Source organism: Dipodomys spectabilis, unplaced genomic scaffold (genome assembly GCF_019054845.1).
Source record: "Dipodomys spectabilis isolate Male_0828 unplaced genomic scaffold, ASM1905484v1 ptg000457l, whole genome shotgun sequence".
Lineage (NCBI taxonomy): Eukaryota > Metazoa > Chordata > Mammalia > Rodentia > Heteromyidae > Dipodomys > Dipodomys spectabilis.
The window spans coordinates 1,836,853-1,855,049 of record NW_024871134.1 but is presented as its reverse complement, the minus strand read 5'-3'; the positions used below and the strand labels follow the sequence as shown (position 1 = coordinate 1,855,049).

General features: G+C 45.2%; 1 protein-coding gene across 1 annotated transcript in view; it reads left to right on the top strand.

Moving 5' to 3' along the window:
* The window catches only part of Adgrb3 (adhesion G protein-coupled receptor B3), a 541,106-nt gene that overhangs the window by 214,386 nt on the left and 308,523 nt on the right, over positions 1-18,197 (top strand). The window contains exons 9-10 of the mRNA XM_042668573.1: positions 173-279; positions 12,771-12,965. Of these exons, the coding sequence (XP_042524507.1) occupies positions 173-279; positions 12,771-12,965 (302 nt within the window). The remainder of the gene's footprint in view (positions 1-172; positions 280-12,770; positions 12,966-18,197) is intronic.

The following is an 18,197-nucleotide window of genomic DNA, read 5'->3' as shown; positions in this document are numbered from 1 at the left end:
CACTTTCCAGTGCTTTTCTTAAAGGGAAAGCTGTGTAAGTCCCTTTCCACCTGCCTTTCAGTGGCCTGGAGCTGCTCTGTGTTCTCTCTGACCCCCTCCGTCCTCTCCCACCCCCTCTGTCCTCTCACCACCAGAATCCTCTCTGACCCTCTCTGTCCTCTCCGACCCGCAGGCACCACCAGCCGCCGCTGCTCCCTCAGTCTCCAGGGAGTGGCCTTCTGGGAGCAGCCGAGCTTCGCACGCTGTATCTCCAACGACTACCGGCTCCTGCAGCATTCGGTAGGTACCGCCCTCGGCCTTATTCACTCTGCACATTTTTTTTTGCCAAGTTTGCTGCGTGAAATTTTAACCTTCTGGTGGACAATGAAATTAGTGAGATCTCTGAGGGAAAAAAAAAAAAAAAGCCCAGTGGTCAGAAAGCAAGAGAACAGAAAGAGCCAGGTTAAGAAGGCCAGGTCTGGTGTCGGGTTTATGAGTCCTATTTAAATGAACAAATAAATTCCCTTTCTAATCTAGGGAAGGGCTAAGCAAAACCTGGTGTTCAATTTTATCAGTAAGGGTAGAACTCTGTATTATGATCAAATCTACTCTGTGTTAAATACTGCATGCCTTGTTTCCCCGAAGAATGCATTTTTAAATGAAAACTTGGAGCTTTTCAGTGGGCGAGAGATGATGAAGCTGTCATGCAGGTGTCAAGTTTGGCTCACTGACCCCAAGAAACTTAATTACCCCAAAAGATGACCAGGCTTAAGCTTGCAAAAACAGCTGCTCTTTCCCTCTCAGCACTGAGCCTTTCCGAGTCTGATGTCTGGGTGTGTGGAGCAGGGTTACATTTTGTTTGGAAGTTTCCAAGTGTGAGTCATGTCACTATCAGAGACCGCTGTCATCCCCCGGGGCCACCAGGGAAGCTTCACACCCTGGAGCGCCGAATCACTGGGCAGCACAGGCCAGCCCAGAGCCACAGGGAGCACCAGAGTGGGCAGGACAGTGTCTAATTGGCAGGTGAGCTTGTATGTGTTTTTACTGTAAAGTGAGGAACAGATGGATTATAGGTATATGAGTCAGGTAATAACTTTCCTCATTTTCTCCCAGTGTTTCTCTTCCGAGCCTTTGTCTCTTACGTTCCTTCTCATGGTCAGACATGTCTTCAGGCCTTGCACACTTGACGGTCTTTAGTGGTGTGTCACACTAAGGCAGATGCAGACCTTGGGACTGCACTGTCATTCAGCAGACAGTGGCCCTGTCTGCAGTTCCTCAACCGTGCCAGAGGACAGGCATTTCAGTCCAGTCAGGGACTGAGCGCTTGAGCCTGGGTGTAGGCAGCCTGTAGTTACTGTGCGGAATCCCTGAGATAATCCACAGGAAAAGAAGAAAGGTTTACTTTGGCTCCAAGTTTCAGTCACAACTGATACAGACAATTGCCTGTGGCATGGGTCAAATCATGTCATGATGGGAGCCATTTCATGGTGGCCAGGAAGTGAAGAAGGAGGAGGCCATGTCCCCACATTCCACACAAGGAGGAGGATGGGATGCCTTTTACATGGGCCTCACAGCAGACAACCTCATTTTCTCTGCGAGCTCTTAGCTCTGCGTGAGCACCTGCTGTCCATCCAGTGAGCCTCCAGAAACTGGAAATCTCCGTCTCATGCTCCACAGGCCCCGACAGTGATCTGCTGACCCATCAAGCGAGACATTCTTACCCTAAATGTTTCATTTCCTAACTCCTCAGCTTCCCACACAGAGAGAATACTCAACAGCACTTTTAGAACCTCATCAGCGTCAAAGATACTTGTTCAGCCGTAGGCCCCCAAAGTCAGTCTCCTCCTAGGCCAGTCTTGCTCTCAATTACCTGACTTTTTCCCCCTTCCTCCCTATTTCTTTCCCTCCCTCCTTCCTCTTTTCCTCCCTCATACATTGCTTTTTATTATTTGTGTAAATATAAGATCTCTATCTTAAAAATACAAACACCTAAGAAGTGTACATATTCTAAGGGGCTGAGAATGTGGCCTAGTGGTAGAATGCTTGCCTAGCATGCATGAAGCCTTGTGTTCAATTCCTCAGTACCACATACACAGAAGTGGCACTGTGGCTCAAGTGGTAGAGTGTTAGCCTTGAGCAAATAAAGCTCAGAGACAGTGCCCAGGACTGGCAAAAAAAAAAAAAAAAAAAAGAAGTATACATATTCTAGTCAGGTACTCCACACTTCTAACCCTGAAGTACACATATTCTAGAACCAAAATTGTATCTTTATTTTTCCATACAGGCATTATCTGTGCTTTCCCTTGAAACACAGGGTAGGTGTTAATAGTGGAATACCATCATTAAGTGAATGACTTGCTATTACCTGCTGACAGAGTTCAAAAATGCTTGGCTTTCTGACAAGAAGCTGCATATATTATTATCCGTTCATTGATGCCCCTCAGCACTGTGAGCATTTCTCTGTCCCCTTTCACATCAAACATGAGTTATACAGAAACTTAGAAATTGGCCTTTGTAGAAAAAAGTGGTCAGAGAGGGTTGAAATGTGGTCAGAATCATCATTGAGGCTTGTCACGTCAAATGGAAACCTATAAACTATAAAACTATTTTTATTATTAAATATATATTTTTATTGTAAAGATAATGTTCAGAGGGGTTACAGTTACATGAGTAAGGTTATAAGTACAGTTCCTATGGAGCATTGTTACCTCATCGTTTGTTTTCCCCTACTATCCCTTCCCTCCCCAACTCCCCAACTCCTCTCTCCCCCCTCCCTTCTATTCCCCGCAGCCCCAAAGTTGTAAAGTTTGTTTCCAACATAGTGTCTTGTACATCTCATTGTTACAATGGGTCAACCTGTATCCTTATTTCAGCATTTTGTTATTTCCCTTCCCCTCCCCAAATTAGAAAATATGCATATACAAGATGCAGGGCACCAGAATCAAATACAGTGAAAACGGGTTATACCATGGGGGAAAAACATACAAAAGAAACAAAAAAAAAACACATAGTACATTATAAGTACATCAAAAACAACAGCAACAAAAATAAAATCCCTTGTGTTCCTATCTTGGGCTTCATTTTGCTTAGCATCATCTTATATGTTCATACGTACATAGCTTTTGACATTTGCTGCTTGTCCTAGACATAAACTAGTTATTGCAGATAAGGAAAACCATGGGGCCTATGTTTCTTTGGGTCTGGCTTATTTCACTTAATATAATATTTTCCAAGTCTTTCCATTTCCTAACAAATGGGGCGGTGTCATTCTTCCTGATAGAGGCATACAATTCACACACATACACACACACACACACACATATATATATATATATATATCACATTTTCTTGATCCATTCATCTACTGAGGGGCATCTAGGTTGTTTCCATAACTTAGTTATGGTAAATAATGCTGCGATAGACATAGTTGTGCTATTAGCTTTAGTATGGCCTTGTTTGTGATCGTTTGGATAAAATGCCCAGAAGTGGGATTGCTGGGTCATTGGGGAGCTCTATGTGGAATCTTTTGAGGAACCTCCATACTGCTTTCCAGAGTGGTTGAACAAGTTTACACTCCCACCAACAATGCAGTAGGGTTCCCTTTTGGCCACATCCCCTCCAGCATCTGTTGTTATTAGAGTTCTTGATTATAGCCATTCTAACTGGGGTGAGGGAATCTCAAGGTTGTTTTGATTTGCATTTCTTTTATTGCTAGAGAGGTTGAGCATTTCTTCATGTGTCAAACTCTAAAACTATTTTTGACACAGAGCCTGTGGCTCGCACTTCTAATCTTAGCAACTCAGGAGGCTGAGATCTGAGAATCAAAACTTGGAGCCAGTCAGGGTAGAACGTCCACCAGACTCTTCTCTTCAGTTAACTAGCAAAAAGCCAGAGCACAAACCAAGTTCTTCATGAATCCTGAAGGGTTTTCTCCACAATTGAATAAAACTACTACATTAAAAAGGTATGTCTGGGAAAATCTAAATAGACTTACTGTGGTTAGACTCAAGAAGAAATGTGGATTTGGTAAACTAGTGCCTATGGTTTTAACTTATGTTGGATATATAGTAGTAAGGATTTTATTAATGTTAATTTTCTTGTGTCAAGAATCCAGAATTGGCACTTACATGTGCAGAAAGCTATCAACTCTATTTGATTTTCTTGGTGTTTGACTGTTATTTTTTATAAGTGTAAAGTATAAAGATTGGAAAATACAAATTTTCTTAACAAAAAATAATCTTATAGATATTGGTGAATGTTTTGGGGTTTTTCGGTCATGGGGCTTGAACTCTGGGCTTGTGCCTGTCCCTCAGCTCTTTAGCTCAAGGCTAGCACTCTGCCACATGAGCCAATGTACCACTTCCAGTTTTCTGAGTGGTTTATTGGAGATAATTTCCCTCCCGACCTGGCTTTGAACCGAGATCCTCAGATCCCAGCCTCCTGAGTAGTTAGGATTACAGGTTTAAGCCACTGGCGCTGGCTTTGGTGAATGGTTTTGAAACATTCGTATATTGTGTTGTTCAGTGTTAACTCAAGCACTTGACCCCACCCACCTCATCTACTAAGTTGCTCCAAGCCATTCTCTTCTTTCTTTGTGTGCAAAGGACATTTCCTTCAAACATCGGAGCTGAGAATCATTTCTAAATATTTAACTATCTTCACAAATTTTAGCAGTGTTTCGACTCAGGGCCTCGCACTTGCTGGGCAGGTGCTTGACCACCTGAGCCATACTCCCACCCTGTTCTTGCATTGATTCTTTTTGAAGTAGGATCTTGATTTGTGCCTGGCTTCTGACCCTCCTACTCACTCTTTCCTGTGTCAGTGAGGACAGTGGGCAGGTGCACTGCAGCAGCTATGGGGTGAGATGGGGGGGGGGTCCCACAAATTTTTATGCCCAGGCTGACAGTGAACTACTATCTTCCTCCTGGGTACCTAGGATTACAGGCTTAAGCCACTGCACCTGTACATATTTTGGTCATTTTTAAGAGAAGTATTATATACAGCCTGAGTTCATCCCTGGAGTAGTTAAGCAGATAGACTACAATCAGGACTGCCTTGGCTCAAATCTTGGTACACCTACCCTCTGGGAGCTCGGCACTAGGGAATGCACCCTGACCAGTCTTGGTGCCAGTGAAGATAACTTAAAAACCCACACCTGCCACATACCTCATGTGACATGCATGCTCTCTGACTACAACATGTGAGGTATTTAGCAAAGGTAGCATTTTATGTTGCTAGTCTCTGGAGGTAGAAATTATGTAACTTTAGATGTTTAAAATTTCTGAAATCACTTGCTTATTCATGTTAGTTTGATGTGTTTTAAAGACAGTCTGTCATGTAAAAGTTCCCAATTATTACATGTTCTTTGTTTGAAGATCTTGAACTGCAGCTTTTATCAGGTCAACAATTCAGTATTATGGCTGCCAAAGGAAAAGAGAGGTGGTGGTTATTTCTTTGGTTTGAGCTCATTATCAAGCACTGACCAGCCCCTCTGTGTGGGGCCCAGTGTGCCAGAGACAGCAGGGTGACCCAGGACCAGGACCAGGACAGGGGTGACTCTTGGGAGGGACAAGATAAGATAGAGCAAGAATACTCCACGAGGTTTGAAAGTGCCGATTATGCCCTGATTACAGTTACCTGGACAGAATTCCTGAAGGAGAAAGCAGAGATAGCAACATAACAGTAGAATTTGTGGATGGTATTTAAATCTATAGAAATAAATGAGGGAATGGAGAGTTAGCTGAAGTAATAGAATGCCAGCCTAGCAAGGGAGTGGCCATGAGGTCAAACCACGGTGTGTCAAAAGGGAAAGACAGACAGACAGAGACAGTGAGGGAGACAGAGACAGAAACAGAGTCAGAGATAAAGTGAAAGAGTCAAAGAAAGAGCAAGATATGTGAAGGAGCAGAGACAAGATCTATGACAGCTCTTTTATCGTTATTATAAAGGTGATGAACAGAGGGGTTACATTTTCATAAGTCAGATAAAGAGCACATGTTTATTGGGGGGAGAGCAAACTGCCAGCCCTCATGAGGTGGATGTGTGTAGAGAGAAAAGAAGATATGAAAGAGGGAGGAACTTGGGCTGGGAAGTGACTCAGTGGTAGAGTGCTTGCCTTGCATGCCTGAGGCCCTGGGTTCAATTCCTCAGCACCACATAAGCAAAAAGAAAAAAGCCAGAAGTGGTACTGTGGCTCAAGTGGTAGAGTGCTAGCCTTGAGCTAAAGAGCTGAGGGGCAGCGCCCAGGCCCAGAGTTCAGGCTCCACGACCGGACACCCCCCCCAAAAAAGAGGGAGGAACTTCTGGGTGAGAGGGATTATATAGGGAAGGAGGGGAGGATGTGACCTCAGCAGATGAGGAAGTGACCTCAGAACCTGAGAACCCCCACTGTCCAAAGCTGGCATGACCGGGGTGGTTCAGGAAGTGACCTCAGAGCCTGGGAATCTCCCACTGTCTAAAGGAGGCATGACCAGGGCTGTTCAGGAAGTGACCTCACTGGATGAGGAAGTGACTTCAGAGTCTGGGGAACCTCCCACCATCCAAAGCATGTGTAACCAGGGCGGTTCAGGAAGTGACATCAGGGCCTGGGTACCTCCCATTGTCCAAAGAAGGCGTGGACAGGGCTGTCCAGGAAGTGACCTCACTGGATGAGGAAGTGACCTCAGAGTCTGGGGAACCTCCCAGTGTCCAAAGAAGGCAGCCCCAGGGTTGTTCAGAAAGTGACCTCAGAGCCTGGGAACCTCCCACTGTCCAAAGCACATGTGAGCAGGGTGGTTCAGGAAGTGACCTCAGAGCCTGGGAACCTCCCACTGTCCAAAGAAGGCATGGCCAAGGCTTGTCAGGAAGTGACCTCACTGGATGAGGAAGTGAGCTGAGAGTCTGAGAAACCTCTCCCTTTACAAAGGAGGTGTGACCAGGACTGTTCAGGAAGAGACCTCAGTGGATGGGGAAGTGACCTCAGAGTCTAGGGAACCTCCCACTGTCCAAAGGAAGCAGGACCAGGGCTGTTCAGGAAGTGACCTCAGTGGATAGGGAAATGACCTCAGATCCTGGGGTCCTTTGCTGACTCACAGTCAGGTAATGACTGGTTTCGCGCAGGTGTTTTTCTATAAGACCACCTGTTTTCTTTCAGGAAGAGGAAAGGGGAGGGGCTGTACCCTCCGGGCAGACCTAACATGGACAGTGTCATCCCTTCCCTTACCCTCTCCAAGTTTTTCCTCCTATCCTCACTCACAAGTTGTATATTTCATTTCCACCATAGTGTCCAGTGAGTACCACTGCTGCATTTGTTTACCCTTTGTCCCTCCATTTCTGTGCCCTCCTTACCCTCCCAAAGACATAAAAGAAAAAGAAAAAGAAAAACAGCAACAAAGAAAAATACCTCTTGTTCCTATTTCCTGGGGTTCATTTCTATAAATATTATTTTGTATGATCAGATGCACACAGGCATTGTGCCTTTGTGTTCCTCCCCTAAGAGCATCCTCCTTTGGTCTCACTGTGTGTGGATGGCTAGGGTCTTGTAACATTTATCACATCCCAGGGTATTTTGGTCCCTGCATCTGAGACATAACATGCACTGTTTGTGTCTCTGAGTTTGGCTTACCTCCTTAACATGATTTGTTCTAGGTTCCATCCGTCTCTCTGCAACTGTCATAATATTATTCTTTGTAATGGAGGTGTCTAGGTACCACATTTTTTAGATCCAGCCACTTACTGTGGACCATTTGGACTGTTTCCATAGCTTGGCTATTGTGAATAGGGCAGCAATGAACATGGGTGTGCAGGTGTCTTTATGGTATCCTGAGTCATGATGATCTGGATAGATGCCCAGGAGTGGTATGGCTGGGTCATAGGGAAGGTCTATGTTTAGTTTTTGAGGATCCTCCAGATTGCTGTCCAGAGTGGTTGTATTAGTTTACATTCCTACCAGGGGTACACTAGGGTTCCTATTCCCCACATCCCTGCCACATTTGTTGTTTGAATTCACAATGTTGGCCTATCTAACCAGGGCGAAATGGAACTTCACAGCTGTTTTGATTTGCATTTCCTTAACGGCCAGGGATGATGAGCATTTTCTCATGTGTTTCTTTGTTATTTTTACCTCTTCTTCTGTGAAGACTCTCCTGAGCTCCCATGCCCCTTTAATGATTGATTTATTAGTTTGGAAGGGGTTAGTTTCTTGAGCTCCTTTTATATCTTGGGTATTAGGCCTTTGTCTGATGCTGGTAAATACCTTCTCCCAGTTTGTTGCTTGTCTTTCTACTTGAGTAACTATATCCTTAGCTGTGCAGAAAATTTTTATTTTGACATATTCCATTTGTCAAGTCTCCTCTCTGCTATGCCCTGGGAGTCTTCAAAAAGTTTCTGCCTATATCTGTGAGTTCTAGTGTTTCTCCTACTCCCTCTTGCAGGTCTGACTTTGAGGTCTTTGATCCACCCTGAATTGCTATTAGTGCCTGGTGATAAACAGGGATTCACTTTTAGTTTTCTGCCTAAGGATGCCCAATTGTTGCAACACCAATTATCGAGGAAGCTGTCTTTCTTCCTCTCTATGTCTTTGGCTCCCTTATCAAATATCAGATAACTCTGAGTATATAGTTTTATTTCAGGGTCTTCAGCCTGTTCCATTGGTCTTTGGGTCTGTTTTTGTTCTAGTGTCAAGCTGTTTTTGTTATTATTGCTCTCTAGTAGAGCTTGAGGTCTGGGATTGTGACACCAAAATTACTTTTTTTGCCGAGAATTTCTTCAGCTATTTGAGGTCTTTTGTTGCTCCGTATGAATTGTTGAATTGTTTTCTCTACCTTGGTGAAGCATGTCATTGGGATTTTGATGAGGAGTACATTTAATGTGTACATCATTTTTTCAGTTTGGCCATTTTTATAGTGTTAATTCTACCTCTCCATGAACATGGTAGTCCTTCCCATTTCCTGATATCATCTTTTATTTCTGTCTTCAAAGTGTTATGGTATATATATATATATGTATATATATATATATATGCATATATATAGTTTATATATTTTGTACCTTTAGTTTGGCTTATTCACAGATTTTTTTGAGGTTATTGCAGATGGAATTGTTTTCCTGATTTCCTTCTCCACTTGTGCATTGTTGGTTTATAGAAAGGCTTCTGATTTTTATGGGTTAATTTTGTATCCTGCTCCTTTGCCAAAGTTGTTGATCAGCTCTAGTAGCTAGGGGATGGTCCTTTAGATATATGGTCATGTTGTCTGCAAATACGGGCTGTTCCATTTCGTCAAATGGTGACATTTTGACAGGTGCATATTAGCATGTTTATACCAGCAGTGAAACAGTGGGTACCCCAAACTAACTTTCATAGTTTACCTAGAGTTCTACATAAATAGAGCAGGCAAAGCATCTATTTCAACTACTGCATTTGTAGCCAAGCTGAAAAGCAAGAGGAGGCAAGGCCAGAGCTACAGGGGAAGATTGTGGATGAAGAGTGGGATGTCAGCTGAATTCGGGGAGACCTGGCTACAGGCTGTGAAGTCAGATGAACTCAGGGAGCCCTGGGCTTCAGGCCTCTGACCCCCTCCCCCCCCCCACACACACACACATACACTGGCAGGCTCCTCACACACAAGTAGTTCCTGGACGCTTTCTCAAAGCTCTGAGTCATGGATTAACAAACTAATCTTCACTCTAACTTGGGGCTAGGATTTGTCTGGTAAATCTGCAATTCACTCAAGCTTCGGGGGTTAAGAAGAAATAACTGACTTCAGGAAGTGGAGATTTGAGGATCAAGGTTTGAAGCTAACTTGGGCAGCAATGTCCATGAGACTCTTATCTCCAAATAACAAGCCAAAGCCACCAGTGGAGCTGTGACTCAAATGGCTCATCCAGTCTTTAGTGAAAAAGCTAAGGTTCAGTGTCCAGGCCTCAAGATCATGAACAAAGGAGAGGTCGGAGAGATAAAGAACAGATTGAAATAGAGAAAAACAAGATGAGCAAACCCATTTATAATGAATTTTAAAACCCAGAAAAGAAAAGAATAATTTAGCACAGAGACTTGGCTTTGTCATTCTACAAGAAGCCTTGGAAAGGCAGAGCTGAGGTAAGAAAAGAATGTCTCACAGCTCACTTGTCCTGTGAATGACGATCTAGAAACTGGAAGATATCTTTCCACTCAGAATGTTCTAGACAGAAATGTGTGTCATCCAAATTTGAACATCGTTATGCCCTGTGTGAATGCTATGAAGCGTGTTGGGCGGGGAGGTGTGTGTGCCGGTGTGTTCTCAGATAAAGCTGGAGGGCCATCCCAGGAGCAGGTCATGGAATTCAGGCCCTGCGTGCGAGGCTGGGACCAGGGACCGCTCATCCACCAGCTGGCAAGGTTCTTTTGTCCTGACTCGGGTCTGATGCTGACCAAGACAAGAACGACTGCCCTCCGGTCCGAGGGTCTGAGGGCCCAGTACCTTCTGCAAACAAAACATGTCTATATGGTTCTCTTTTTAAAGGAAAATATAACAACACTGACAGGAATCTTGAGGAGGAAAAACATTTCCCAGAGATTTACATGCTTTTTTTAGATTAGATGTTCTGGGGTTTGAACTCAGGGCCTTGAACTTGCCAGTCAGGCGCTCTATTCCTGAGCCATGCCTCCAGCCTTTTAGCACGGGTTATTTTTGAGATAGGAAGCAAGCTTTCTATCCAAGCACAGGACTGGCCCATGATGCTCCTATTTCTCCAGCATGGCTGGACAGAAGCACACACAACCAAGTTTCTTCCTTTGAGATGCAACCTTTCAGACTTCTTTGCCCGGACTGGTCTCGTCCAGGTTTCATGATATGCACACCACCATGCCAGATGACCTGTGCATACCAGCGTGCTGGCTAACCTGTGCACACCAGCATGCCCTAGCAGTTTGGCTCCGCTGACCCGACACTGAGGTGCGGTGTGAGAGGGCTGTGAGGCGGCAGAGCCCTGCTCCTTGCCTCTGGCCTGGGCTTGGCAGTGGACAGCAGTGGAGGTCGGTGCCTCCTGACTGGTGTGAGATGATGTCACTGCAGGAAGCTGGCAATGAGCCTCCAGAGCTGGGCCAGAGCCAGAGAGATCGCTGGCTGGTGCAGAGCGGAGTGGAGCGGGCTCAGGGAGCATCTCCTCTGAGGGGAGCAGAGAGACAGGGAGAGGAACCTGGAGAAGGAAGCTGTCTAAAGATGCTATGTGCTTTAGCATAATGCAGTGGATGAGAACTAGATCACAGAAGATTTTTCCCTTTACTGAAATATTCTAGGGCGCTTTCAAGACTAACATGGAGGAGTGTTAAGATCATGTTTATAAAGAATGTGACCTCTAGAAAATTCCTAGTATGTATACATTGATTGCTATTTGTTTGTTTGTTGTCGTTGTTGTGCTTTTTTTGTTTTGTTTTGTTTTTGAGTGGGAGAACGATATTGGAGTTTGACTTCAGAACTTCCAACTTGCTAAGCAGATGATCTACCACTTGAGCCATACCTCCAGCCTTGCTTTTTGCTGGTTAATTGGAGATGGAGTGAACTTTTCTGCCCAGTGTGGATACAACCAGGATCCTTCAGATCTCCCACTGAGTCACTAGGGTTACAGACGTTACCACCAGGTCTCAGCCTGCTGGGTTTCTGGGATTACAGGTGTAACCACTGGTGCACAGCCTGATTGCCATTCTTTAAAGTATTTTGGCAGGTTTCTTCATGATTAGGAATCACAACTGTGCATTTCAGCTTTTATGTTTCAGCATGTCTCTGGTGTGGTTGTTCTTGATCATTTCATTGTTAAATTCCACTAAAAATTTAGCAGTGTGGAGACAAAGGCTGACCTTGAACTCATGAAAGGACCATGTCATCTGTCTTTTCTCACCTGTCCATTTTTGTGTGATACGTTCCCCCCCCCCCCACCCCCCCCCCCTACCCCCCCCCCCCCCCCGGCCCCAGGCCTGATTGTGAGACAAACAAATACAAAAAGTGATGTCCTTTTCTCTGGCCACCAATTAGTTACCTGACTGGTTCAGTCTACTGTGGAAAACCTGGCTGAGGGGTTTTAGTTTTTGTTCTTTTGCACTGTGGTTATTTAAAAAAAAACAAAACAAAAAACAAAACTAAAGTGACCTTTCTTTCATGTCATCGCAAGCTTTTAAAATTGAGAGGCGTTTTCTTATACCAAGATTAAAAATATTTACTTAAAGCAGATAAAAAGCTATTAAAACTAATGGTTAAAAGTTTTGTTTATTTTGGTGGCACTGAAGTCTGAGCACACGTGCTCACACTTGCTAGGCAAGCAGTCTCCCTTTTCAGCCACATACTCAGCCCTTCGTTCAAGAACGAAGTCTCTCAGGTTTTACCTGAACTATCATTCTACCAGACCTTTTACACGGCCTGTGCCACATGCCTGTTGTACTTGTTGACATGACGCCTTCCTGGCTTTGGCCAGTGCTAGCCTTCAGCCGTGATCCTTAAAACCACTGAGTCACTGGGACTATAGTGAGTTACGGCGCCCAGTTCCAGGGCTTGTGTTTTGGTATTTTTTTTTTTATTTCTTCTCACACTTCTGTTATGCTTAACTCTGTGCAAAAATGTTTTTAGAGTTCCTTTTCCCAGTGCATTGAACCACACACCCTGTCCAGTCCAGCAGAGCTGTGCAGAATGGAGGTCTTGCTTCACGGGTTGTGTGCTGGTGCAGTCCAGGCTCTGTGGGGCACTGCACAGCCTTGAGGACAGTGCGGTTCCAGGTCTGGGTGAAGATGTGTGGAGCAGAGGTCGTGAAGAGCCTGAGGCCGGTCTCCTCTTCTCACCCCACAGATCAAAGAGCACCTGGCCAAGGGGCAGCGCATGCTGGCAGGCGACGGCATGTCCCAGGTCACCAAGACACTGCTGGACCTGACCCAGAGAAAGAACTTCTATGCGGGCGACCTCCTGATGTCTGTGGAGATCCTGAGGAACGTCACAGACACGTTCAAGAGAGCCAGCTACGTCCCCGGCTCTGACGGCGTGCAGGTGAGGGGACAGGCCACGATGGGAGCTAGCGAGGAGGCGAGGCTAGTGAGGACAGGTCCACAGTGGGCCCTGGAGGCACCCTGGCTGGCCAGAGGGCTGGCTGCATCCTGGGGAAGGGTGGGGGACAGGCAGGGGCCCTGGACTCAGCTGAGCTCCCAGAGTCAATCTGCACCTCGCATGCTCGGCCCTAGAGCTCAGGGAAACACTGAGTGAGAATGGGATTGAAGCGTTTCAAACCCTTACATACAAGGCATAATCGCAAACTCAAGGTGATAGCATGGGTATTTCATTCCCCCTCTTAATATCAACATCTTGCCAAAGAGACTATTAAAAGCACATTAGGTTCAATGAGATCACATTCACTACAGCTCACAGAGAAGATCCCGTTGAAGAGTTGTTTGCAGACTTGTTAGTAGGAGGAAAATCATACTTAATTTTGTAGGGCCATTGCCTGAAAATGAGAGGCAGTTAGTGAATGTTCTGGATAGGAAAAGAAGAAATTAAAAAACTCTCCCAGCATTCTCTCTCTTGTCATAGAACACTGGAAAACAATGTATCATTTATTCCATAATAAAATTACAATTTTGTCTTGCCTTTGTCATTAAAACAAAGCCGGTTGGAAAGTCAACAAAGTGTATTAATGCAAGTTTCCTCGCATATCCGATTTTTTCCCCCTGCTGGTACAGGGGTTTGAACTGAGAATCCCCGTGCTCTTTCTCACCTTGGTCACTTGGTTGGCACTCTACCACATGAGCCATGCCTCCAGCCTAGTGTTTTGCTAGTCACTTTGGAGATGGTGTCTCCCTGCCTTTGCCTCCTAGCTAGCCTGAAACTACAGTCCTCCCGTTCTGTCTTTTGAGTGTCTAGGGACACAAGCAGGAGGCCATGGCACCCAGCTCAGAGTTAACTTTTTCTTTTGTAGCCTAAAACATAGTCTTGCCGAGAATGCTGAGCTGCTTTCTGTATTGCTTGTGCAATTTCCTTCCTCTGTCTCCATGTAAAGTTCACTGAAGCAAAGATGTGGCAAGAACTCTAGGTCAGGTTCTGTTCCCTTCAGCCTTCTCCTCACTCAGGAATTTCTGCTTGTGTTTCATTCAGAAAATGCAGAAGATTTTTGGCCTTTCTAGGTTTTTGTTTTCATTAACAATGGAAGAAAAGAGAAGAGGAAGGTTTTCTGGACCACGTAGCCATTCATTAATAACCCAGGTGCCCTAACTCATATAGAGAAACGTAAAATGTGCGTTCCTGGAAGGCATCCATTGGGGTGACATCCAATGCCCTTACCCTCAGCATCCACTCTATATGTTAAAATGGCCAAAATACATCAGGAGGCATATTGGACGGAAAATTATTTGAGCACTTTTTGTTGCCAGTACTGGGCCAGGACAGCCTCCCCTAGCTTCTTCACTCAGGTGCCCTACCACTTAAACCAAGCCTGGCATTTTTGCTGGTTAATTGGAGATGAGTCTTATGGACTTTCCTGCCTAGGTTGGCTTCAAATCGCGATTCTCCAAACTCAGGCAGGGCAGGAAAGTCTGTAAGACTCCTATCTTCAGTTAACCACCAGAAAGCCAGACGTGAAGCTATGGCTCAAATTAAAGCATCAGCTTGAGCAAAAAAGATCAGACCAGTGCCCAGGTGCTGAGTTCAAGCAATCATCTTTATGCCCCAAACTCAAGGACCAGGGATTCTTTTGTCTTTTTCTTTTTCCTTTCTTTCTCCTTTTTGTTGGTTTTATGTTGTGCTTTTTGGAGAAAACTTTCCTATGGGAATGCTTATTTACAGTTCTTAAATGCCACGAGGCTATTTTATTCTTGCATTTTATATCATAATCCAAGATATGAAAATTTTAAATATGTTAAGTGAACTTAAAAGGAGACACAGAGCTATGTCTACTTTTACTTTTAAGTATGTAAGTTATTAATTTTTCTCTCCCTCTGTCAACTCAAGGGAAACCTATTTAAATTTAGTATTTTTTCTTTATTTCACTTTTAAAACTTTTACTTTAACATACGTTGCTTGTCAACTTCAGAAATCAGCTTCAGAAATCAACATAACTCTGAAGTTAAGAATTCCCCAAATCATTTATCTTACTACAAAAGAACATTGTATTCACACCAGTCACCTCTATTTTAGGCTTTTAGGATGAGGTTTTTTATGATTTACGAGCAATAATTTGGTTAAGAAAAGGGGAATAATTAAAACATATAATCTATATACTTTAAATACCTGAAAAATAAAAACCTTTTCCTTATCAAATGAAGAAACTATTTTAAAACCTTTTAGTGTTGATAGTAGGTAGACAGATTTGCTTTTAATTTCATTAAACAGTAACATCTGGCAGATGCTTTCCCAGTCTTCCCCATCAACATCATCCTATTAAATGGGACACAAGTGTCTCAGTGAGCCAATGAGTCTCCTTCCCCCCCACCATCTTTCTGCCCCCCTCTGACCGCCTAGACCGCAGCTAGAGGGTAGGTCTATGCCCACAGAAGCAGAATGTGAGTCAGTGTCTCACACCTGCAATCTTAGCTACTCAGGACTCAGAGCCAAGAATCCTGGTTCAAAGTCAGCCAGGTAGAAATGTCTGGTTGAGCCTCTTAGCTCCAGTTAACCACCAGAAAGCCAGGATGAAGCTGTTTCTTAGTGGTAGAGTGTACACACACGCACCCTCTCTCACACATGCTTCAGCTTACAGATTTTTTTGAGGGGTGAGGACACGTTGTGCCTAGACAGAGAACGGTGTGCAGCTGTAATAATTCCCTTCACTGAGGCATTGGGTAGCACAGGTGGCTGAGCTGCTGCTGTCTGGTGTGTCTCCTCCCATGCTCCACCCAGGTCTGCCCAGCCCTGGCTGGGATGGAGGGAGGTGCAAATGTTTACTTGGTTCCTAGACATCAGCACCCATCTGGATTAGGTGCTCACCTTGCTGGGCTGAGCCGCGGGCTTCCAGAAGAATCGTCTTAGAATGACTCTTAGTGTTCAATGAAGACTGGAAGAGTTCTGAGCACCCCACAAAGCACGGGGCCTGGCACCTCTTCTCCCATAGCCTCACACACCCACCCCACCAGAGCAGACTCAGGGTGTCGCCACCCCATCTAAAGATCACCCGTTGTGCCAGCTGCGCATACCCCGCGCAGGTCAGCCGCCCGCCCAGCGGGGCCACATGCTGCCACCTGGCATCGCACAAGGGCCATTTCAAAGTGAGTCAGAGCTTCTGTGAGGTTATTGGTGAAAAGAAGAGAAAAGGAAAACAAAGGGAGTCATCGGAGATGCTATTTTCTCCTAAACTAGTGCCTATTCTGGGCTCTCACCCCTCCTCCAGCCCGGTAGGTGGCCTGCATAGATCCTGCCACTGACCTCACACCAGGGCCCTCCAGAGAGAGGCCCACCCGAGCCCCCCCCCCCAGGCTTCTCCAGGCCCCAGTCTCCTCTCTGAGTGATGGGCTCCATGCGTCCTGACCCATGCCCCAGCTGGGTCATCCCGGATGGCCACCCGCCTCTTTGTGGCCTTGGTAGTTTGAAATTGCCAGTGGCTGCGTCTTGGGGGGATGGGGGTCATGCCCTTTGTGTACAGAAAAGCCCGATCATGGACAAGAATCCTCGTCCTGGCCCATCCTCAGTTACTCTGCCTGTTGCAAACATAGTTTATTTTTGAGAGCGATAGAACAAATTCAAGATGTGTATGTGATTGGACTGCAGGCTCCCTTCTAGACCCTTTCTTCACAGAAGGCGGCTTCTAGCCCAGGCAAGGTTCATCACCATGAGGCATGCTCTGGCTCTGGGTCTCAGCCATCTGTCCTCAGCTGCAGGCCACCAGGCTAGCTTGTTCTTCATAAAGCAGAGGCTGCTGGGCTGTATCTCGACCTGGCTTTGGGGGTCTCCTGGAGGAAGGAGTGGTCTCTGCTTTTGAATTAACCCCAACAGTGAGCCTCTTCCTTCTGAAATTTGAAATTTCCATCTCACAGGGCTCTTGCTTTCTTCCTCTTTGTCTCTCATTTGCTTCTTTTCTTATCAAGGTTATCTTCAGTGTTTTTACCTTGACTTTACCTATTTGAGTATTCTTGGTAACTGTCTCCTTTTTGCCAAAAGGCTCTTGTTTTCAACTACAATTCATTACCTCTCCTTTTTTTTTTTCCATCAGAGCTGTAGTTCTGCCTGTGTCCCAAGCCTCTTCTCTTACACCGCAGACACTTCATCAAAAATTTGAACAAAACCGAGCTCAGCTTTCTTCCCCACATGCAGGCCAAATGCATCCTCACCCTGAGTCCGCCCGGCAGGTCTGGTCTCTCCTTTCTGTCGGTGCCATCCATCCGCCAGTCCTCTTATTTACATAAACACATGACCACACCTCGACCCCAGTAACTACAACCCTTTTTGACATCTCTGTTTTCACTTACCATCTGGGCTTTATTTTTCTCTCAGCAGCTAACGCTCGAATTTCTTTTTTTTTTTTAAACTAAACTTGTCCTGCAATCTCTGTAGAATGTAGTTCCCCTTTATCTGGCTCCTGACTGTCTTTATATTCTGTAGGAGATTCTTGTTCCTCCACCCAAGAAAATGTCCTCTGCATTGTCTTCTCAAACCTACCCTGACTGCCCTTTAACCGGGTACCTCACACATCTTCTTTGCCATTAGCCCTGAGGTGAGCTCCCTTGCTCAGCTACCTGCTCATGAAGATTTTTGCTTACTATCTAATATAAAGGTTCTCCCTCTCCCTGTTTCTCTCTATATACCAGAGCTGTGCATATGGTAGGCAGTACTTCATTCCTGGCATCATCCTTTCAAATCCTTCCTGTTTGCTAGACTGGGAGTGTGGGTTCAGTGATGTCAGGACAGGACCTCATTCAACTTGCCTGCTCCAGGACTCACAGAAGTGCCAGACACAGAGAAGGCAGTAGGTATACACTTATTTTTGGATTGTGCTCTGTTGTCAGCTGACATTCGTCACACACAGGGTGATTTCACCACTGCATTTCCGTGTCTGTACCAGGTCCCCATCTCACCCCTCTTTTGCTCTCCCCCCCTCCTTCCTTCTTCCCAAAACAGCCCCAGCAAGTTTGTCTGTTTAATTTCCAGAGTTGGAAGCAATCTATTTTGGCAATATTCACCCTCTTTTAAAATGTGGTTCAAAATTGTTTACTCTCTAATACTGTTTTTCCTTCTTCCTTCCCTGTGTTCAACTAAGAATTTCCTTAGTTAGATTCATATTCTGTGTCCATCCATCTATAG